We start from the raw sequence: 22,234 nt of genomic DNA on the forward strand, positions 1-22,234 counted from the left end.
GATTTAATAGCATTAGATTTGGGATTTTTGGGATCAGATTGGTATTTTCTTGAAATTTTGCTGGGATTTTCCCAGGATTTAGGTGTTTTTCTCCTCAGTGATGACCCAGGCACGGCCTTCAGCCGTTCACTTCCTTCACTCTGAGCGACAGCTCTGTGCTGATCCTCTCTGGGCCCTGTTGGGATTTTGGGGATTTTTGGGATTTAATAGCATTAGAATTGGGGTTTTTGGGATTGAATTGAGATTGGATTGGGATTTTGTCAGGATTTTCCCAGGATTTAGGTGTTTTTCCCCTCAGTGATGACCCTGACACCACCCTCAGCCCTTCACCTCCTTCACTCTGAGCAACGGCTCCGTGCTGATCCTCTCTGTGTCCTGTTGGGGTTTTTGGGATCAGATTGGGATTTTCTCAGCCTTTTCCCAGGATTTTCCCGCGTTTTTCCCGGGATTCAGTGACTTTTCCCCTCAGTGATGACCCGGGGCACGGCCTTCAGCCCCTCGTACCGCTTCACGCTGAGCGACGGCTCCGTGCTGATCCTCCCTGTGCCCTGTTGGGGTGTTTCGGATTTAATTCGCATTAGATTGGGATTTTTGGGATCAGATTGGTATTTTCTTGAAATTTTGCTGGGATTTTCCCAGGATTTAGGTGTTTTTCTCCTCAGTGATGACCCAGGCACGGCCTTCAGCCGTTCACTTCCTTCACTCTGAGCAACAGCTCTGTGCTGATCCTCTCTGGGCCCTGTTGGGATTTTGGGGATTTTTGGGATTTAATAGCATTAGAATTGGGGTTTCTGGGATTGAATTGAGATTGGATTGGGATTTTGTCAGGATTTTCCCAGGATTTAGGTGTTTTTCCCCTCAGTAATGACCCTTACACCACCCTCAGCCCTTCACCTCCTTCAGTCTGAGCGACGGCTCCGTGCTGATCCTCCCTGTCTCCTATTGGGGTTTTTGGGATCAGATTGGGATTTTCTCAGCATTTTCCTAGGATTTCCCCGTGTTTTTCCCGGGATTCAGTGACTTTTCCCCTCAGTGATGACCCGGGGCACGGCCTTCAGCCCCTCGTACCGCTTCACGCTGAGCGACGGCTCCGTGCTGAGCGCCCACACCAAGTGCAAGCTCTGCTACCCCTCGAGCCCCGAGGTGCAGCCCTTCATCATGGGCATCCACGTCATCGACAGGTGAGGAATTTCGGCATCACGGGCACGGAATCCTGGAATTCCGGGCGGGAACACAGCCAGCAGTTCCCCCATCCCCCCCCCCCTCCCCCCACCGGCAGCAGGGATGAAACTCCCGGCGCTGATTCCGCCCTGGGCTTTTTCCCACCTTGTGCTTCCCTTCTCTTCTCCTGCTCTGAGCTTCTCTCGGAGTTCTGGGAGTCTTGGGAATGTTGTCATTCCCTGAGGAAGCTTTTCCGGGGTTTTTCACCCTCTGGATGAGGAGCTTTTCCCTAAAATCCAGCCTCAACCTCCTGCAGCCATTCCCAGGCTCATCGTGCTGGGTCGGGATCGGGATCTTCCCCTCCCAAGGACCTCTGGTGGTATTCCCGGGAAAAATGACCCTCTGGAGCCACCTGGTGCTGCTTTGGAGCCGGAATTCCCCTGGATCCCACATGGATCGAGGCTCAAAGCAGCTCCCGGTCCTTCCCACTTCGCCAAGAGGCCCCGGGAATTCCGGTGGAGGTTTCCAGATGTGCTTCCCAAGACATCCCTGGGGAATATTTGGGAAGGGAGAGGCTCCGCCAAACCGAGGGATGGCTGGGAAGGGGTTGGAGCAGTCGGAATTCCCAACAAAACGCCTTTTTTTTTGGGATACCCTCTCCGGGGGAACGCCGAGCTCTGCGTGGAGCCGCTGGAGCGCCACCGAAAATCGGGGCAAAACCGACTTTTCCTTCTTTTTTCCTCCCCCCCCCCACCCTTCCCGCAGGGATCACGGAATTCTCTCCCCCCAGGACAACCCCACGGCCGGCATGGCCCTTCCCAGGGTCAGCCCGTCGCTGAATCCCAGCGTTTCTCCGGGCCAGGGAATGGCGCTGCCTCCTTCCCTCCCTCCTTCCAACGGCTCCGTGATGGCCACGCCCCATCCCGGCAATTCCAGCACCAGCCAGCCCAGTTTCGGATGCTCTCCCGGGAATCAGCTGGGATCCAACGTTGCCTTAAGCCAGGGCCAAGCCCCCGGCGCTTCCCACCCTTTATCCCTCAACAGCTCGCCCATGAACAGCCCCGGAATTCCGGCGCCGCAATTCCTGTCCCCCCGGCACCGCGGCAGCCCGGGATTGCTTCCCAGATCCCGAGCTCCCGGCAATCCCTTCTCGCCATCCGTGCCCTCCATGCACTCCCCGGTGGGCATGGCCGGCGGCGGCGGCGGCAATTCCCGGCCTTTTCCCAGCGCTCCTCCCATGAACTCGGTGCAGGCGCTGCCGGAAGCTCCCGGGACTCCGGTGGGATATTCCACGCCCCCTCTGCCGCCGCCGGTGCTGAGGCAGCTGAGCTCGCAGAGCTCTCCCGGCCGCCTTCCCATGAAATCCGAATCCAAGGACAGCAAGGAGATCGCCTCCATCCTCAGCGAGATGATCCAGGCGGACGCCGGCGGCACCGACGGGAAACCGCCGGAGCCGGGAATTCTGCACGGATCCGACGGCGACAACAAATGTCCCCAAGGCACCAGCCACAAGCTGGTGCAGCTCCTGGCCAGCACGGCCGAGCAGCAGCTCCGCCACGCCGACGCCGACACCAGCTCCAAGGATTCCTTGGCGTGCGCCGGCACCGGAGCCGGGAATTCCTCGGGAAGCTCGTGCCCGTCGTCGCACAGCTCGCTGACGGAGCGGCACAAGATCCTGCACCGGCTCCTGCAGGAGGGCAGCCCCTCGGACATCACCACGCTGGCCATGGAGCACGAGAAGAAGGAGAATTCCGCCGGCAATTCCGGAGCGGCGCCGGGGCAGCATCCGGGGACGCCGGAGGGGATGAAGCTGGAGGCGGAGAAGAAGAAGGAGGCCAAGGATCACCAGCTGCTCCGGTATCTCCTGGATAAGGACGAGAAGGAGCTGGGAGCGGCGCCGGCGCTCAGCCTGGAGGACGTCAAGGTGAAGGTGGAGAAGACGGAGCCCATGGAGCCGTGTCCGGCCGCGCCGGCGCCGCTGGCCAAGGCTGCGGCCGGAGACGAGGTCAAGCTGGAGACGCAGGGCCAGGTGGGTGCGGGGTGGGGTGGTCACCACGGAGGGGCTCGGCTCCGCGGGGAGCGGAGGGGTGGGAGAAGGGTGGGAGAGGCCGGCAGCTGCTGTGGGCTCTGGTGCCACCTGCTGCAGGTCTGGTGTCACCTCCAGGTTTGGTGTCACCTCCAGGTCTGGTGTCACCTGCTGCAGGTCTGGTGTCACCTGCTGCAGGTCTGGTGTCACCTTCTGCAGGTCTGGTGTCACCTCCTCCAGGTCTGGTGCCACCTCCAGGTCTGGTGTCACCTCCTGCAGGTCTGGTGCCACCTGCTGCAGGTCTGGTGTCACCTTCTGCAGGTCTGGTGTCACCTGCTGCAGGTCTGGTGTCACCTCCAGGTCTGGTGTCACCTCCTGCAGGTCTGGTGCCACCTCCTGCAGGTCTGGTGTCACCTCCTGCAGGTCTGGTGTCACCTTCTGCAGGTCTGGTGTCACCTCCTGCAGGTCTGGTGTCACCTCCAGGTCTGGTGTCACCTCCAGGTCTGGTGTCACCTTCTGCAGGTCTGGTGCCACCTCCAGGTCTGGTGCCACCTGCTGCAGGTCTGGTGTCACCTCCTGCAGGTCTGGTGTCACCTCCTGGTCTGGTGCCACCTTCTGCAGGTCTGGTGCCACCTCCAGGTTTGGTGTCACCTTCTGCAGGTCTGGTGTCACCTCCTGGTCTGGTGCCACCTTCTGCAGGTCTGGTGCCACCTCCAGGTCTGGTGTCACCTCCAGGTCTGGTGCCACCTGCTGCAGGTCTGGTGTCACCTCCAGGTCTGGTGCCACCTCCAGGTCTGGTGCCACCTTCTGCAGGTCTGGTGCCACCTCCAGGTCTGGTGTCACCTCCAGGTCTGGTGTCACCTCCTGCAGGTCTGGTGTCACCTCCAGGTCTGGTGTCACCTCCAGGTCTGGTGTCACCTTCTGCAGGTCTGGTGCCACCTCCAGGTCTGGTGTCACCTCCTGCAGGTCTGGTGTCACCTCCTGCAGGTCTGGTGTCACCTTCTCCAGGTCTGGTGCCACCTCCTGCAGGTCTGGTGTCACCTCCTGCAGGTCTGGTGTCACCTCCAGGTCTGGTGCCACCTCCTGCAGGTCTAGTGCCACCTGCTGCAGGTCTGGTGTCACCTTCTGCAGGTCTGGTGTCACCTCCTGCAGGTCTGGTGTCACCTCCTGCAGGTCTGGTGTCACCTCCAGGTCTGGTGTCACCTCCAGGTTTGGTGTCACCTCCTGCAGGTCTGGTGTCACCTCCTGCAGGTCTGGTGTCACCTCCAGGTCTGGTGTCACCTTCTGCAGGTCTGGTGTCACCTCCAGGTCTGGTGTCACCTCCATTGCTGGTGTCACCTCCAGGTCTGGTGTCACCTCCTGCAGGTCTGGTGTCACCTTCTGCAGGTCTGGTGCCACCTTCTCCAGGTCTGGTGTCACCTTCTGCAGGTCTGGTGTCACCTTCTGCAGGTCTGGTGTCACCTCCATTGCTGGTGCCACCTCCCTTGCTGGTGTCACCTCCTGCAGATCTGGTGTCACCTCCATTGCTGGTGTCACCTCCATTGCTGGTGTCACCTCCATTGCTGGTGTCACCCCCTACAGGCCTGGTGTCCCCTCCCAGTCTGGTTCCACCTTCTCCATTGCTGGTGTCCCCTCCCAGTCTGGTTCCACCTCCTCCATTGCTGGTGTCACTTCCTCCAGCACTGATTCCACCTCTTCCAACACCGGTTCCAGCTCCTCCAGTGCTGCTCCCACCTTCTCCATCCCCGCTCCCACCTTCTCCATCCCTGCTCCCACCCCCTCCAGTCCCAGTCCCACCCCCTCCAGTCCCAGTCCCGCCTCCTCCATCGCTGGTTCCACCTTCTCCATCCCTGCTCCCACCTTTTCCAGCACTGATTCCATTTCTTCCCATGTTGATTCCGCTGTTTCCAGCGCTGGTTCCACCTCCTCCAGTGCTGGTGTCACCTTCTCCATCCCTGATCCCACCTTCTCCATCCCTGATCTCACCTTCTCCATCCCTGATCCCACCTTCTCTGTCCCTGATCCCACCTTCTCCATCCCTGATTCCCTTCTCCATCCCTGATCCCACCTTCTCCATCTCTGATTCCTTTTCCATCCCCAATCCCACCTTTTCCATCCCTGATCACTCATTTTCCATCCCTGATTCCCTTCTCCATCCCCAATCCCACCTTCTCCATCCCCAATTCCCTTTTCCATCCCTGATCCCACATTTTCCATCCCTGTTTCCTTTTCCATCCCCAATCCCACCTTCTCCATCCTTATTTCCACCTTCTCCATCCCCAGTCCCAACTTCTCCATCCCTGGTTCCTTTTCCATCCCTGATCCTCTTCTCCATCCCCAATTCCCTTTTCCATCCCTGATTCCCTTCTCCATCCCTGATCCCACCTTCTCCATCCCCAATTCCTTCTTCATCCCCGATCCCACATTTTCCATCCCTGTTTCCTTTTCCATCCCCAATACCACCTTCTCCATCCCCGATTCCTTCTCCATCCCCAATTCTTTCTCCATCCCAAATTCCTTCTCCGTCCCTGATCCCACATTTTCCATCCCTGATTCCCTTCTCCATCCCTGATCCCACCTTCTCCTTCTCTGATTCCTTTTCCATCCCTGTTCCCACCTTTTCCATCCCTGATCACTCATTTTCCATCCCTGATTCCCTTCTCCATCTCCAATCCCACCTTCTCCATCTCTGATTCCTTCTCCATCCCCAATCCCACCTTCTCCATCCCCAATTCCTTCTCCATCCCTGATTCCCTCTCCATCCCTGATCCCACCTTCTCCATCCCCGATTCCTTTTCCATCCCCAATCCCACTTTTTCCATCCCTGATTCCCTTCTCCATCCCTGATCCCGCCTTCTCCATCCCTGATCCCGCCTTCTCCATCCCCAATTCCTTCTCCATCCCTGATCCCACATTTTCCATCCCTGATTCCTTCTCCATCCCTGATCCCACCTTCTCCATCCCCAATTCCTTCTTCATCCCTGATCACTCATTTTCCATCCCTGTTTCCTTTTCCATCCCCAATCCCACCTTCTCCATCCCTAATCCCACCTTCTCCATCCTTATTTCCACCTTCTCCATCCCCAGTCCCAACTTCTCCATCCCTGGTTCCTTTTCCATCCCTGATCCTCTTCTCCATCCCCAATTCCCTTCTCCATCCCTGATTCCCTTCTCCATCCCTGATCCCACCTTCTCCATCCGATTCCCTTTTCCATCCCTGATTCCCTTCTCCATCCCCAGTCCCACCTTCTCCATCCCTGATTCCTTTTCCATCCCCAATCCCACCTTCTCTGTCCCTGATCCCACCTTCTCTATCCCTGATCCCCTTCTCCATCCCCAATTCCTTCTCCATCCCTGTTTCCACCTTTCCCATCCCTGATTCCCTTCTCCATCCCCAATCCCACCTTCTCCATCCCCAATCCCACCTTCCCCATCCCTGATCTCACCTTCTCCATCCCTGATCCCTTCTCCATCCCTGATCCCACCTTCTCCACCCCCAATCCCACCTTCTCCATCCCTATTTCCACCTTCTCCATCCCCGATTCCTTCTCCATCCCCAATTCTTTCTCCATCCCAAATTCCTTCTCCATCCCTGATTCCTTCTCCATCCCTGATTCCCTTTCCCATCCCTGATTCCTTCTCCATCCCTGATCCCTTCTCCATCCCAAATTCCTTCTCCATCCCTGATCCCACCTTCTCCATCTCCAATCCCACCTTCCCCATCCTTGATCCCACCTTCTCCATCCCCAATTCCTTCTCCATCCCCGATCCCTTCTCCATCCCTGTTTCCACCTTCTCCATCCCTGATTCCTTCTCCATCCCCGATTCCTTCTCCATCCCTGATCCCACCTTCTCCATCCCCAATTCCCTTTTCTATCCCTGATCCCCTTCTCCATCCCCAATTCCTTCTCCATCCCTGTTTCCACCTTTCCCATCCCTGATTCCTTCTCCATCCCCAATCCCACCTTCTCCATCCCTGACCCCACCTTCTCCATCCCCGATTCCTTCTCCATCCCCAATTCTTTCTCCATCCCCAATTCCTTCTCCATCCCTGATCCCACATTTTCCATCCCTGATTCCTTCTCCATCCCTGATTCCTTTTCCATCCCTGATCCCACCTTCTCCATCCCTGATTCCTTTTCCATCCCCAATCCCACCTTTTCCATCCCTGATCCCACCTTCTCCATCCCCAATTCCCTTTTCTATCCCTGATTCCTTCTCCATCCCCGATCCCTTCTCCATCCCTGTTTCCACCTTTCCCATCCCTGATTCCTTCTCCATCCCTGATCTCACCTTCTCCATCCCCAGTTCCTTCTCCATCCCTGATTCCTTCTCCATCCCTGATCCCTTCTCCATCCCAAATTCCTTCTCCATCCCTGATCTCATCTTCTCCGTCCTCAATCCCACCTTCTCCATCTCCGATCTCACCTTCTCCATCTCCGATCTCACCTTCTCCATCTCCAATCCCACCTTCTCCATCCCCAATTCCTTCTCCATCCCCAATTCCTTCTCCATCCCTGTTTCCACCTTTTCCATCCCTGATTCCTTTTCCATCCCAAATCCCACCTTCTCCATCCCCAATCCCACTTTTTCCACCTCCTCCATCCCCTTTTGTCCGAACCCTTCCCATTCTGGCGTCTCCATGGAAATGCTGCGAAGGGAAGGGAGGAATTCCCAAGCTGGAGAAAACTGGGAATGCTGCAGGGGGCTGGGCCAGGAGACCAAATTTCCATGGAAAAGATTCCGAATTCCACATCCCGAGCTTGTGTCCCAGCTGGAATTTCCATCCATGGCTGAGATGAGCAATTATCCCGGATTTCAGTTATCCAGGGAATGCTGTTAGCGGGAATAATCCGGTGGCAGAAGGTTTGGGATGGGAATATTCCTGAGATTCCTGATGTTCTCCGGGTGGAGATTCCTGATTTTCCAGGCAGGGAAACATTCCTGCTATTCCAGGCTGCTCCAGCCTTTCCTTGGATGCTCCCAGGCATTCCCTGGGAATTCCAGCGCAGCCGGGAATCCCTTCCCAAGATCCCAGCCCGAGCTCCCCTTTCCCAGGGAAATCCCTCCATTCCCGCCTCTCCCAGCCTGGCATTGGATCCAGCCCCATCCCGACTCCTCTGCGGGAAGGAATTCCGGCCTCCAGGCCCTTCCCTGGCAATCTCGGCACTCCAGGAAGGGTCTCCCTTCCCTTTCCCATCCCCGACTCCCAGAAAAACCCCTGGGCATGGATTCACAGCCTCCTGGATCCCAGAATCCCGGGATGCTTTGCCTGGGATCCACGCAGCTTCAATCCCATCCCATTCCGAGGCCGGCACCTCCCCCGATGATCCCAGGCTGCTCCAGCCTTTCCTTGGGCACTGCCAGGGATCCGGGCATTCCCTGGGAATTCCAGCCCAGCCAGGAATTCCTTCCCAACATCCCCCAATTCCTCCTTCATCCCCGCCGTTCCCATTCCTGCTTCCCCATCCCCGTGCCACTTTGTGCCACCCCCTAGAATTCCGGGAATCCCAGGAACTGCTGAGCCTCACCGGGAGCTGATTCCAGGATTTTTTTTCCCATCTTTCCCGCAGTTCGCCGCCGAGCTGGAGCAGCTGGATCAGCTCCTGCCTTCCTTGGAAAAGGCGGCGCCGCTGCCCGGAATGTGCGGCCCGGAGAGGAGCGATTCCGGAGGCTCCGGAGTGAAGCCGGAGCTGCTGCAGCCCAGCACCGCTGCCAGAGCCCCCACGGGGCTGCCCCGTACGTGGAGAGAGCCGGGAATGGGAACGGGAGAAAATCCTCATCCCAATCCAATCCCGGCCCCGTCCCCCAGGCCAGGGTGATCCAAGTTTTCCTGGGATATTCCCAGGGATGCAGGAGTGGGGATAGAGCGGAGAGACAAAGGCCGGTGGGTGGATGTTGGCCGGGAGTTCTGGCCCAAGGAGTTGGGAATCCTGGAATGCTTTGGTGGGAAGGGGTTTATGGATGAGCCCTGGGAATGTTCCGCGAGCCCAGAGCGCTCGGATCTTCCTGTGGAAAAATTCCAGGGATGGGGCAGCCAAGGATTCTCTGGGAATTCTGGCCCAGGCGGGAATTCCTTCCCAAGATCCCAGCCCGAGCTCCCCTTTCCCACTGGGAAGCCATTCCCTGCCTCCTGCCCCTCCAGCCCAAATCCCAAATCCCAAATCCCAGCTCTCCTGGAGCCCCTTCAGCCTCGGGAAGCGCCTCCGAGGATTCCCTGGATCCTTCCCTGATCCAGCCGCACATTCCCGGCTCTCCCAACCTGGCCTTGGATCCAGCCCCATCCTGACTCCTCTCTCAGGAATTTTGGGAATGAGTGGGTTCACTGGGAACCTCAGGACTTCAGGAAGGGGCTCCCTTCCCTTTTCCTCCCTTTTATATCCCCCAAATCCCAGAAAAACCCCTCGGGATGGATTCGGAGCCTCCTTGATCCCAGAATCCCGGGATGCTTTGGGTGGGATTTGCGCAGCTTCAATCCCATCCCATTCCAACCCCCCGATGATCCCAGGCTGCTCCAGCCTTTCCTTGGATGCTCCCAGGGATTCCCTGGGAATTCCAGCCCAGCCGGGAATCCCTTCCCAAGATCCCAGCCCGAGCTCCCCTTTCCCAGGGAAATCCCTCCATTCCCGCCTCTCCCAGCCTGGCATTGGATCCAGCCCCATCCCGACTCCTCTGCGGGAAGGAATTCCGGCCTCCAGGCCCTTCCCTGGCAATCTCGGCACTCCAGGAAGGGTCTCCCTTCCCTTTCCCATCCCCGACTCCCAGAAAAACCCCTGGGCATGGATTCGCAGCCTCCTGGATCCCAGAATCCCGGGATGCTTTGCCTGGGATCCACGCAGCTTCAATCCCATCCCATTCCCAGCCCGGCACCTCCCCCGATGATCCCAGGCTGCTCCAGCCTTTCCTTGGGCACTGCCAGGGATCCGGGGGCATTCCCTGGGAATTCCAGCCCAGCCGGGAATTCCCTCCCAAGAATTCCAAGCCGATTCCCTTGGGACCACGGGAATCCCGTTCAGGGAGAGGTGGGAATGTTTGGAATGGGGTCGGAGTATCCCAAACATCCAAGGCTGCCAGGAAAAGCCACCAGGAGCCATCGGGATTCCCTCTGGAATTCCCATGGAATTCCCATGGAATTCCCGGGGATTCATTCCCAAGGGCTCGGCTGGAGGAGCTTTAACCCCTTCCCAACCCAAACCGCTCCGGAATTCCAGGATTCCCTCCCTTTAGGAACATCCAACCCCTCCCTTTAGCCGGATACGATTCCCAAATCCATGGAATTGTCGGGAATTTTCGTGTCCCGATTATTTGGAGCTCCCGATTTTCCCCTCCTGGATCCTTTTCCCTTTCCCTTTTTTCCATTTTCCTTTTCTCCTTTCCCTTTTCCCTAAATCCCTTCCCCCTTTTCCCCATTTTCCCCCCTTTTTTCCCCCATTTTCTCCCCTTTCCCTCCTTTTTTCCCCTTCCCTCCCTCATTTCCCCCTTTTCCCCCTTTTCCCTTTTTTCTCCCCATTTTCCCCTTTCCCACTTCTTTCCCCCTTTTATCCTTTCCCCTTTTTCCCCCCTTTCTCCTCATTTTTTCCCTTTTCCCCCTTTTTTCCACATTTTTCCCCTTTTTCCCTTTTCCTGCTTTTCTCCCCCTTTTTCCCGTCTCCCCTTTTTTTCCCCCTCTCCCCCCCATTTTCTCCCCTTTTTCCCCCTTTTTGTTTTTCCCCCTTTTCCCCCCCTTTTTTTCCTTTTCCAGATTTTCCCTTTTTCCCTTTTTCCCCCCTTTTCCCTTTTTCCCCATATTTCTCCCATTTTCCCCCTTTCCTTTCCCCTTTTCCCCATCTCGCCCCTTTTTCCCTTTTCCCTTTTTTCTCCTTTCTCCCTTTTCCCCCTTTTCCCCTTTTTTCCCATTTTCCCCCTTTGCCCCATTTTTTCCCCTTTTAACCCATTTTTTCCCTTTTCCCTCTTTCCCCCTTTTCCCCCCATTTCCCTCCTCAATCCCTCAGGAAGTGACTCCCGTTCCCGCTCTCTTTTCCCGCCCTTTTCCTCCTCAGTTCCTCAGGAAGTGACTCCCGTTCCCGCTCTCTTTTCCCGCCATTTCCCTCCTCAATCCCTCAGGAAGTGACTCCCATTCCCGCTCTCTTTTCCCCCCATTTCCCCCCTTTTCCCCCTCAATCCCTCAGGAAGTGACTCCCGTTCCCGCTCTCTTTTCTCCCCCTTTTCCCCCCATTTCCCTTCCTAAATCCCTCAGGAAGTGACTCCCGTTCCCGCTCTCTTTTCCCGCCCTTTCCCCTCCTCAATCCCTCAGGAAGTGACTCCCGTTCCCGCTCTCTTTTCCCGCCCTTTTTCCCCCTCAATCCCTCAGGAAGTGACTCCCGTTCCCGCTCTCTTTTCCCGCCCTTTTCCCGCCCTTTCCCCCCTCAATCCCTCCGGAAGTGACTCCCGTTCCCGCTCTCTTTTCCCAATATTTCCCCCCTCAATCCCTCAGGAAGTGACTCCCGTTCCCGCTCTCTTTTCCCGCCCTTTTCCCATCCTCAATCCCTCAGGAAGTGACTCCCGTTCCCGCTCTCTTTTCCCGCCCTTTTCCCCCCTCAATCCCTCAGGAAGTGACTCCCGTTCCCGCTCTCTTTTCCCGCCCTTTTCCCCCCATTTCCCCCCTCAATCCCTCAGGAAGTGACTCCCGTTCCCGCTCTCTTTTCCCGCCCTTTCCCTCCTCAATCCCTCAGGAAGTGACTCCCGTTCCCGCTCTCTTTTCCCGCCCTTTTCCCCCTCAATCCCTCAGGAAGTGACTCCTGTTCCCACTCTCTTTTCCCGCCCTTTCCCATCCTCAATCCCTCAGGAAGTGACTCCCGTTCCCGCTCTCTTTTCCCGCCCATTCCCCCCTCAATCCCTCAGGAAGTGACTCCCGTTCCCGCTCTCTTTTCCCGCCCTTTTCCCCCTCAATCCCTCAGGAAGTGACTCCCGTTCCCGCTCTCTTTTCCCGCCATTTTCCTCCCTCAATCCGTCAGGAAGTGACTCCCGTTCCCGCTCTCTTTTCCCGCCCTTTCCCCTCCTCAATCCCTCAGGAAGTGACTCCCGTTCCCGCTCTCTTTTCCCGCCCTTTCCCCCCTCAATCCCTCAGGAAGTGACTCCCGTTCCCGCTCTCTTTTCCCGCCCTTTTCCCCCCCTCAATCCCTCAGGAAGTGACTCCCGTTCCCGCTCTCTTTTCCCGCCCTTTCCCCTCCTCAATCCCTCAGGAAGTGACTCCCGTTCCCGCTCTCTTTTCCCGCCGTTTCCCCTCCTCAATCCCTCAGGAAGTGACTCCCATTCCCGCTCTCTTTTCCCGCCCTTTCCCCCCTCAATCCCTCAGGAAGTGACTCCCGTTCCCGCTCTCTTTTCCTACCCTTTCCCCTCCTCAATCCCTCAGGAAGTGACTCCCGTTCCCGCTTTCTTTTCCCGCCCTTTCCCCCCTCCATCCCTCAGGAAGTGACTCCCGTTCCCGCTCTCTTTTCCCAAAATTTCCCCCCTCAATCCCTCAGGAAGTGACTCCCGTTCCCGCTCTCTTTTCCCGCCCTTTTCCCCCTCAATCCCTCAGGAAGTGACTCCCATTCCCGCTCTCTTTTCCCGCCCTTTCCCTATTCAATCCCTCAGGAAGTGACTCCTGTTCCCGCCCTCTTTTTCCCCCCATTTCCCCCCTCAATCCCTCCGGAAGTGACTCCCGTTCCCGCTCTCTTTTCCCGCCCTTTTCCCCCCATTTCCCCCTCAATCCCTCAGGAAGTGACTCCCGTTCCCGCTCTCTTTTCCCGCCCTTTTCCCCCCTCAATCCCTCAGGAAGTGACTCCCGTTCCCGCTCTCTTTTCCCGCCTTTTTTGCCCCCCCTCAATACCTCAGGAAGTGACTCCCGTTCCCGCTCTCTTTTCCCGCCCTTTCCCCCCTCAATCCCTCAGGAAGTGACTCCCGTTCCCGCTCTCTTTTCCCGCCCTTTCCCCCCTTTTTCCCCTCAATCCCTCAGGAAGTGACTCCCGTTCCCGCTCTCTTCTCCCGCCCTTTTCCCTCCCCAGTCCCTCAGGAAGTGACTCCCGTTCCCGCTCTCTTTTTCCGCCCTTTTCCTACCTAAATTCCTCAGGAAGTGACTCCCGTTCCCGCTCTCTTTTCCCGCCCTTTTCCCCCTCAATCCCTCAGGAAGTGACTCCCGTTCCCGCTCTCTTTTCCCCCCATTTCCCCCCTCAATCCCTCAGGAAGTGACTCCCGTTCCCGCTCTCTTTTCCCGCCCTTTCCCCTCCTCAATCCCTCAGGAAGTGACTCCCGTTCCCGCTCTCTTTTCCCGCCCTTTTCCCCCTCAATCCCTCAGGAAGTGACTCCCGTTCCCACTCTCTTTTCCCGCCGTTTTCCCCCCCTCAATCCCTCAGGAAGTGACTCCCGTTCCCGCTCTCTTTTCCCGCCCTTTTCCCCCTCAATCCCTCAGGAAGTGACTCCCGTTCCCGCTCTCTTTTCCCGCCCTTTTTTCCCCTCAATCCTTCAGGAAGTAACTCCCGTTCCCGCTCTCTTTTCCCGCCCTTTTCCCTCCTCAATCCCTCAGGAAGTGACTCCCGTTCCCGCTCTCTTTTCCCGCCCTTTTCCCTTCTCAATCCCTCAGGAAGTGACTCCCGTTCCCGCTCTCTTTTCCCACCCTTTCCCCCCCTCAATTCCTCAGGAAGTGACTCCCGTTCCCGCTCTCTTTTCCCACCCTTTCCCCTCTCAATCCCTCAGGAAGTGACTCCCATTCCCGCTCTCTTTTCCCCCCATTTCCCCCCTTTTCCCCCTCAATCCCTCAGGAAGTGACTCCCGTTCCCGCTCTCTTTTCCCGCCCTTTCCCCTCCTCAATCCCTCAGGAAGTGACTCCCGTTCCCGCTCTCTTTTTCCCGCCCTTTTCCCCCCTCAATCCCTCAGGAAGTGACTCCCGTTCCCGCTCTCTTTTCCCGCCCTTTCTTCCATTTTCCTCCTCAATCCCTCAGGAAGTGACTCCCATTCCCGCTCTCTTTTCCCGCCGTTTTCCCCCTCAATCCCTCAGGAAGTGACTCCCGTTCCCGCTCTCTTTTCCCGCCCTTTCCCCCCTCAATCCCTCAGGAAGTGACTCCCGTTCCCGCTCTCTTTTCCCACCCTTTCCCCCCCTCAATTCCTCAGGAAGTGACTCCCGTTCCCGCTCTCTTTTCCCCCCATTTCCCCTCCTCAATCCCTCAGGAAGTGACTCCCATTCCCGCTCTCTTTTCCCCCCATTTCCCCCCTTTTCCCCCTCAATCCCTCAGGAAGTGACTCCCGTTCCCGCTCTCTTTTCCCGCCCTTTTCCCCCTAAATCCCTCAGGAAGTGACTCCCATTCCCGCTCTCTTTTCCCGCCTTTTTCCCCCCTCAATCCCTCAGGAAGTGACTCCCATTCCCGCTCTCTTTTCCCGCCTTTTTCCCCCCTCAATCCCTCAGGAAGTGACTCCCGTTCCCGCTCTCTTTTCCCGCCCTTTTCCCTCCCCAGTCCCTCAGGAAGTGACTCCCGTTCCCGCTCTCTTTTCCCACCCTTTCTCCTCCTCAATCCCTCAGGAAGTGACTCCCGTTCCCGCTCTCTTTTCCCGCCCTTTCCCTCCTCAATCCCTCAGGAAGTGACTCCCGTTCCCGCTCTCTTTTCTCCCCCTTTTCCCCCCATTTCCCTTCCTAAATCCCTCAGGAAGTGACTCCCGTTCCCGCTCTCTTTTCCCGCCCTTTCCCCTCCTCAATCCCTCAGGAAGTGACTCCCGTTCCCGCTCTCTTTTCCCGCCCTTTTTCCCCCTCAATCCCTCAGGAAGTGACTCCCATTCCCGCTCTCTTTTCCCGCCCTTTCCCCTCCTCAATCCCTCAGGAAGTGACTCCCGTTCCCGCTCTCTTTTCCCGCCCTTTTCCCACCTAAATTCCTCAGGAAGTGACTCCCGTTCCCGCTCTCTTTTCCCGCCCTTTTCCCATCCTCAATCCCTCAGGAAGTGACTCCCGTTCCCGCTCTCTTTTCCCGCCCTTTTTCCCCCTCAATCCCTCAGGAAGTGACTCCCGTTCCCGCTCTCTTTTCCCGCCCTTTCCCTATTCAATCCCTCAGGAAGTGACTCCCGTTCCCGCTCTCTTTTCCCGCCCTTTCCCCCCTCAATCCCTCAGGAAGTGACTCCCGTTCCCGCTCTCTTTTCCCGCCCTTTTCCCCCCCTCAATCCCTCAGGAAGTGACTCCCGTTCCCGCTCTCTTTTCCCGCCCTTTCCCCTCCTCAATCCCTCAGGAAGTGACTCCCGTTCCCGCTCTCTTTTCCCGCCGTTTCCCCTCCTCAATCCCTCAGGAAGTGACTCCCATTCCCGCTCTCTTTTCCTGCCCTTTCCCCCCTCAATCCCTCAGGAAGTGACTCCCGTTCCCGCTCTCTTTTCCTACCCTTTCCCCTCCTCAATCCCTCAGGAAGTGACTCCCGTTCCCGCTTTCTTTTCCCGCCCTTTCCCCCCTCCATCCCTCAGGAAGTGACTCCCGTTCCCGCTCTCTTTTCCCAAAATTTCCCCCCTCAATCCCTCAGGAAGTGACTCCCGTTCCCGCTCTCTTTTCCCGCCCTTTTCCCCCTCAATCCCTCAGGAAGTGACTCCCATTCCCGCTCTCTTTTCCCGCCCTTTCCCTATTCAATCCCTCAGGAAGTGACTCCCGTTCCCGCCCTCTTTTTCCCCCCATTTCCCCCCTCAATCCCTCCGGAAGTGACTCCCGTTCCCGCTCTCTTTTCCCGCCCTTTTCCCCCCATTTCCCCCTCAATCCCTCAGGAAGTGACTCCCGTTCCCGCTCTCTTTTCCCGCCCTTTTCCCCCCTCAATCCCTCAGGAAGTGACTCCCGTTCCCGCTCTCTTTTCCCGCCTTTTTTGCCCCCCCTCAATACCTCAGGAAGTGACTCCCGTTCCCGCTCTCTTTTCCCAAAATTTCCCCCCTCAATCCCTCAGGAAGTGACTCCCGTTCCCGCTCTCTTCTCCCGCCCTTTTCCCTCCCCAGTCCCTCAGGAAGTGACTCCCGTTCCCCCTCTCTTTTTCCGCCCTTTTCCTACCTAAATTCCTCAGGAAGTGACTCCCGTTCCCGCTCTCTTTTCCCGCCCTTTTCCCCCTCAATCCCTCAGGAAGTGACTCCCGTTCCCGCTCTCTTTTCCCCCCATTTCCCCCCTCAATCCCTCAGGAAGTGACTCCCGTTCCCGCTCTCTTTTCCCGCCCTTTCCCCTCCTCAATCCCTCAGGAAGTGACTCCCGTTCCCGCTCTCTTTTCCCGCCCTTTCCCCCCTTTTTCCCCTCAATCCCTCAGGAAGTGACTCCCGTTCCCGCTCTCTTCTCCCGCCCTTTTCCCTCCCCAGTCCCTCAGGAAGTGACTCCCGTTCCCCCTCTCTTTTCCCGCCATTTCCTCCTCCATTTTCCCCCTCAATCCCTCAGGAAGTGACTCCCGTTCCCGCTCTCTTTTTCCGCCCTTTTCCTACCTAAATTCCTCAGGAAGTGACTCCCGTTCCCGCTCTCTTTTCCCGCCCTTTTCCCCCTCAATCCCTCAGGAGGTGACTCCCGTTCCCGCTCTCTTTTCCCCCCATTTCCCCCCTCAATCCCTCAGGAAGTGACTCCCGTTCCCGCTCTTATTTCCTGCCTTTTTTGCCTCCCTCAATCCCTCAGGAAGTGACTCCCGTTCCTGCTCTCTTTTCCCGCCCTTTCCCCCCCATTTCCCTCCTCAATCCCTCAGGAAGTGACTCCCGTTCCCGCTCTCTTTTCCCCCCCATTTCCCCTCCTCAATCCCTCAGGAAGTGACTCCCGTTCCCGCTCTCTTTTCCCGCCCATTTCCCCCCTCAATCCCTCAGGAAGTGACTCCCGTTCCCGCTCTCTTTTCCCGCTCTTTCCCCCCTCAATCCCTCAGGAAGTGACTCCCGTTCCCGCTCTCTTTTCCCGCCCTTTTCCCCCCTCAATCCCTCAGGAAGTGACTCCCGTTCCCGCTCTCTTTTCCCCCCATTTCCCCCCTCAATCCCTCAGGAAGTGACTCCCGTTCCCGCTCTCTTTTCCCGCCCTTTTCCCGTTTCCTCAATCCCTCAGGAAGTGACTCCCGTTCCCGCTCTCTTTTCCCGCCCTTTTCTCCTCAATCCCTCAGAAAGTGACTCCCGTTCCCGCTCTCTTTTCCCGCCCTTTTCCCATCCTCAATCCCTCAGGAAGTGACTCCTGTTCCCGCTCTCTTTTCCCGCCCTTTTCCCCCTCAATCCCACAGGAAGTGACTCCCGTTCCCGCTCTCTTTTCCCACCCTTTCCCCTCCTCAATCCCTCAGGAAGTGACTCCCGTTCCCGCTTTCTTTTCCCGCCCTTTCCCCCCTCAATCCCTCAGGAAGTGACTCCCGTTCCCGCTCTCTTTTCCCGCCCTTTTCCCCCCTCAATCCCTCAGGAAGTGACTCCCGTTCCCGCTCTCTTTTCCCGCCGTTTTCCCCCTCAATCCCTCAGGAAGTGACTCCCGTTCCCGCTTTCTTTTCCCGCCCTTTCCCCCCTCAATCCCTCAGGAAGTGACTCCCGTTCCTGCTTTCTTTTCCCGCCCTTTCCCCCCTCAATCCCTCAGGAAGTGACTCCCGTTCCCGCTCTCTTTTCCCACCCTTTCCCCTCCTCAATCCCTCAGGAAGTGACTCCCGTTCCCGCTCTCTTTTCCCGCCCTTTCCCCCCTCAATCCCTCAGGAAGTGACTCCCGTTCCCGCTCTCTTTTCCCGCCCTTTCCCCCCTCAATCCCTCAGGAAGTGACTCCCGTTCCCGCTCTCTTTTCCCGCCCTTTTCCCACCTCATTCCCTCAGGAAGTGACTCCCGTTCCCGCTCTCTTTTCCCGCCCTTTCCCCCTCAATCCCTCAGGAAGTGACTCCCGTTCCCGTTCTCTTTTCCCGCCCTTTCCCCTCCTCAATCCCTCAGGAAGTGACTCCCGTTCCCGCTCTCTTTTCCCGCCCATTTCCCCCTCAATCCCTCAGGAAGTGACTCCCGTTCCCGCTCTCTTTTCCCGCCCTTTTCCCCCTCAATCCCTCAGGAAGTGACTCCCGTTCCCGCTCTCTTTTCCCGCCCTTTTCCCCCTCAATCCCTCAGGAAGTGACTCCCATTCCCGCTCTCTTCTCCCGCCCTTTCCCTATTCAATCCCTCAGGAAGTGACTCCCGTTCCCGCTCTCTTTTCCCGCCCTTTTCCTACCTAAATTCCTCAGGAAGTGACTCCCGTTCCCGCTCTCTTTTCCCGCCCTTTTCCTACCTAAATTCCTCAGGAAGTGACTCCCATTCCCGCTCTCTTTTCCCGCCCTTTTCCCCCTCAATCCCTCAGGAAGTGACTCCCGTTCCCGCTCTCTTTTCCTGCCCTTTTCCCCCTTAATCCCTCAGGAAGTGACTCCCGTTCCCGCTCTCTTTTCCCGCCCTTTCCCCCCTCAATCCCTCAGGAAGTGACTCCCGTTCCCGCTCTCTTTTCCCCCCATTTCCCCCTCAATCCCTCAGGAAGTGACTCCCGTTCCCGCTCTCTTTTCCTGCCCTTTTCCCCCTTAATCCCTCAGGAAGTGACTCCCGTTCCCGCTCTCTTTTCCTGCCATTTCCCCCCCTCAATCCCTCAGGAAGTGACTCCCGTTCCCGCTCTCTTTTCCCGCCCTTTCCCCCCTCAATCCCTCAGGAAGTGACTTCCGTTCCCGCTCTCTTTTCCCGCCATTTTCCCCCTCAATCCCTCAGGAAGTGACTCCCGTTCCCGCTCTCTTTTCCCACCCTTTCCCCCCTCAATCCCTCAGGAAGTGACTCCCGTTCCCGCTCTCTTTTCCCGCCCTTTTCCCCCTCAATCCCTCAGGAAGTGACTCCCGTTCCCGCTCTCTTTTCTTATCCTTTCCCCCCTCAATCCCTCAGGAAGTGACTCCCGTTCCCGATCTCTTTTCCCGCCCTTTTCCCCCCTCAATCCCTCAGGAAGTGACTCCCGTTCCCGCTCTCTTTTCCCGCCCTTTTCCCCCTCAATCCCTCAGGAAGTGACTCCCCTTCCCGCTCTCTTTTCCCGCCCTTTTCCCCCCTCAATCCCTCAGGAAGTGACTCCCGTTCCCGATCTCTTTTCCCGCCCTTTCCCCTCCTCAATCCCTCAGGAAGTGACTCCCGTTCCCGCTCTCTTTTCCCGCCCTTTCCCGCCCTTTCCCCCCTCAATCCCTCAGGAAGTGACTCCCGTTCCCGCTCTCTTTTCCCGCCCTTTTCCTACCTAAATTCCTCAGGAAGTGACTCCCGTTCCCGCTCTCTTTTCCCGCCCTTTTCCCCCTCAATCCCTCAGGAAGTGACTCCCGTTCCCGCTCTCTTTTCCCGCCCTTTCCTCCCTCAATCCCTCAGGAAGTGACTCCCGTTCCCGCTCTCTTTTCCCGCCCTTTTCCCCCTCAATCCCTCAGGAAGTGACTCCCATTCCCGCTCTCTTCTCCCGCCCTTTCCCTATTCAATCCCTCAGGAAGTGACTCCCGTTCCCGCTCTCTTTTCCCGCCCTTTTCCTACCTAAATTCCTCAGGAAGTGACTCCCGTTCCCGCTCTCTTTTCCCGCCCTTTTCCTACCTAAATTCCTCAGGAAGTGACTCCCATTCCCGCTCTCTTTTCCCGCCCTTTTCCCCCTCAATCCCTCAGGAAGTGACTCCCGTTCCCGCTCTCTTTTCCCGCCCTTTCCCCCCTCAATCCCTCAGGAAGTGACTCCCGTTCCCGCTCTCTTTTCCCCCCATTTCCCCCTCAATCCCTCAGGAAGTGACTCCCGTTCCCGCTCTCTTTTCCTGCCCTTTTCCCCCTTAATCCCTCAGGAAGTGACTCCCGTTCCCGCTCTCTTTTCCCGCCCTTTTCCCCCTCAATCCCTCAGGAAGTGACTCCCGTTCCCGCTCTCTTTTCTTATCCTTTCCCCCCTCAATCCCTCAGGAAGTGACGCCCGTTCCCGCTCTCTTTTCCCGCCATTTTCCCCCTCAATCCCTCAGGAAGTGACTCCCGTTCCCGCTATCTTTTCCTGCCATTTCCCCCCCTCAATCCCTCAGGAAGTGACTCCCGTTCCCGCTCTCTTTTCCCGCCCTTTCCCCCCTCAATCCCTCAGGAAGTGACTTCCGTTCCCGCTCTCTTTTCCCGCCATTTTCCCCCTCAATCCCTCAGGAAGTGACTCCCGTTCCCGCTCTCTTTTCCCACCCTTTCCCCCCTCAATCCCTCAGGAAGTGACTCCTGTTCCCGCTCTCTTTTCCCGCCCTTTCCCCTCCTCAATCTCTCAGGAAGTGACTCCCGTTCCCGCTCTCTTTTCCCACCCTTTTCCCTCCTCAATCCCTCAGGAAGTGACTCCCGTTCCCGCTCTCTTTTCCCGCCCTTTTCCCACCTAAATTCCTCAGGAAGTGACTCCCGTTCCCGCTCTCTTTTCCCACCCTTTCACATCCTCAATCCCTCAGGAAGTGACTCCCGTTCCCGCTCTATTTTCCCGCCGTTTCCCCCCTCAATCCCTCAGGAAGTGACTCCCGTTCCCGCTCTCTTTTCCCGCCCTTTCCCTCCTCAATCCCTCAGGAAGTGACTCCCGTTCCCGCTCTCTTTTCCCGCCCTTTTCCCGCTCAATCCCTCAGGAAGTGACTCCCGTTCCCGCTCTCTTTTCCCGCCCTTTTCCCTCCTCAATCCCTCAGGAAGTGACTCCCGTTCCCGCTCTCTTTTCCCGCCGTTTTCCCCCCTCAATCCCTCAGGAAGTGACTCCCGTTCCCGCTCTCTTTTCCCGCCCTTTCCCCTCCTCAATCCCTCAGGAAGTGACTCCCATTCCCGCTCTCTTTTCCCGCCCTTTTCCCGCCCTTTTCCCCCTCAATCCCTCAGGAAGTGACTCCCGTTCCCGCTCTCTTTTCCCGCCCATTTTCCCACTCAATCCCTCAGGAAGTGACTCCCGTTCCCGCTCTCTTTTCCCGCCCTTTCCCCCCTCAATCCCTCAGGAAGTGACTCCCGTTCCCGCTCTCTTTTCCCCCCCATTTCCTCTCCTCAATCCCTCAGGAAGTGACTCCCGTTCCCGCTCTCTTTTCCCACCCTTTCCCCTCCTCAATCCCTCAGGAAGTGACTCCCGTTCCCGCTCTCTTTTCCCGCCCTTTTCCCTCCTCAATCCCTCAGGAAGTGACTCCCGTTCCTGCTCTCTTTTCCCGCCCTTTTCCCCCCTCAATCCCTCAGGAAGTGACTCCCGTTCCCGCTCTCTTTTCCCAAAATTTCCCCCCTCAATCCCTCAGGAAGTGACTCCCGTTCCCGATCTCTTTTCCCGCCCTTTCCCGCCCTTTCCCCCCTCAATCCCTCAGGAAGTGACTCCCGTTCCCGCTCTCTTTTCCCGCCCTTTTCCTACCTAAATTCCTCAGGAAGTGACTCCCGTTCCCGCTCTCTTTTCCCGCCCTTTTCCTCCCTCAATCCCTCAGGAAGTGACTCCCGTTCCCGCTCTCTTTTCCCGCCCCGTTTTCCCCCTCAATCCCTCAGGAAGGGACTCCCGTTCCCGTTCTCTTTTCCCGCCCCTTCCCCCCTCTATCCCTCAGGAAGTGACTCCCGTTCCCGCTCTCTTTTCCCACCCTTTCCCCCCTCAATCCCTCAGGAAGTGACTCCCGTTCCCGCTCTCTTTTCCCGCCCTTTCCCTATTCAATCCCTCAGGAAGTGACTCCCGTTCCCGCTCTCTTTTCCCGCCCTTTTCCTACCTAAATTCCTCAGGAAGTGACTCCCGTTCCCGCTCTCTTTTCCCCCCATTTCCCCCTCAATCCCTCAGGAAGTGACTCCCGTTCCCGCTCTCTTTTCCCCCCATTTCCCCCCTCAATCCCTCAGGAAGTGACTCCCGTTCCCGCTCTCTTTTCCTGCCCTTTTCCCTCCTCAATCCCTCAGGAAGTGACTCCCGTTCCCGCTCTCTTTTCCCGCCCTTTTCCCCCTCAATCCCTCAGGAAGTGACTCCCGTTCCCGCTCTCTTTTCTTATCCTTTCCCCCCCTCAATCCCTCAGGAAGTGACTCCCGTTCCCGCTCTCTTTTCCCGCCCTTTCCCCCCTCAATCCCTCAGGAAGTGACTTCCGTTCCCGCTCTCTTTTCCCGCCATTTTCCCCCTCAATCCCTCAGGAAGTGACTCCCGTTCCCGCTCTCTTT

At 57.4% G+C, this 22,234-nt stretch overlaps 1 protein-coding gene across 1 annotated transcript in view; it reads left to right on the plus strand.

The window, feature by feature from the left end:
- The window catches only part of NCOA1 (nuclear receptor coactivator 1), a 159,986-nt gene that overhangs the window by 89,595 nt on the left and 48,157 nt on the right, over positions 1-22,234 (plus strand). The window contains exons 10-12 of the mRNA XM_069011878.1: positions 1,034-1,181; positions 1,927-3,190; positions 8,761-8,926. Of these exons, the coding sequence (XP_068867979.1) occupies positions 1,034-1,181; positions 1,927-3,190; positions 8,761-8,926 (1,578 nt within the window). The remainder of the gene's footprint in view (positions 1-1,033; positions 1,182-1,926; positions 3,191-8,760; positions 8,927-22,234) is intronic.

Source organism: Aphelocoma coerulescens, chromosome 3 (assembly GCF_041296385.1).
Source record: "Aphelocoma coerulescens isolate FSJ_1873_10779 chromosome 3, UR_Acoe_1.0, whole genome shotgun sequence".
NCBI lineage: Eukaryota > Metazoa > Chordata > Aves > Passeriformes > Corvidae > Aphelocoma > Aphelocoma coerulescens.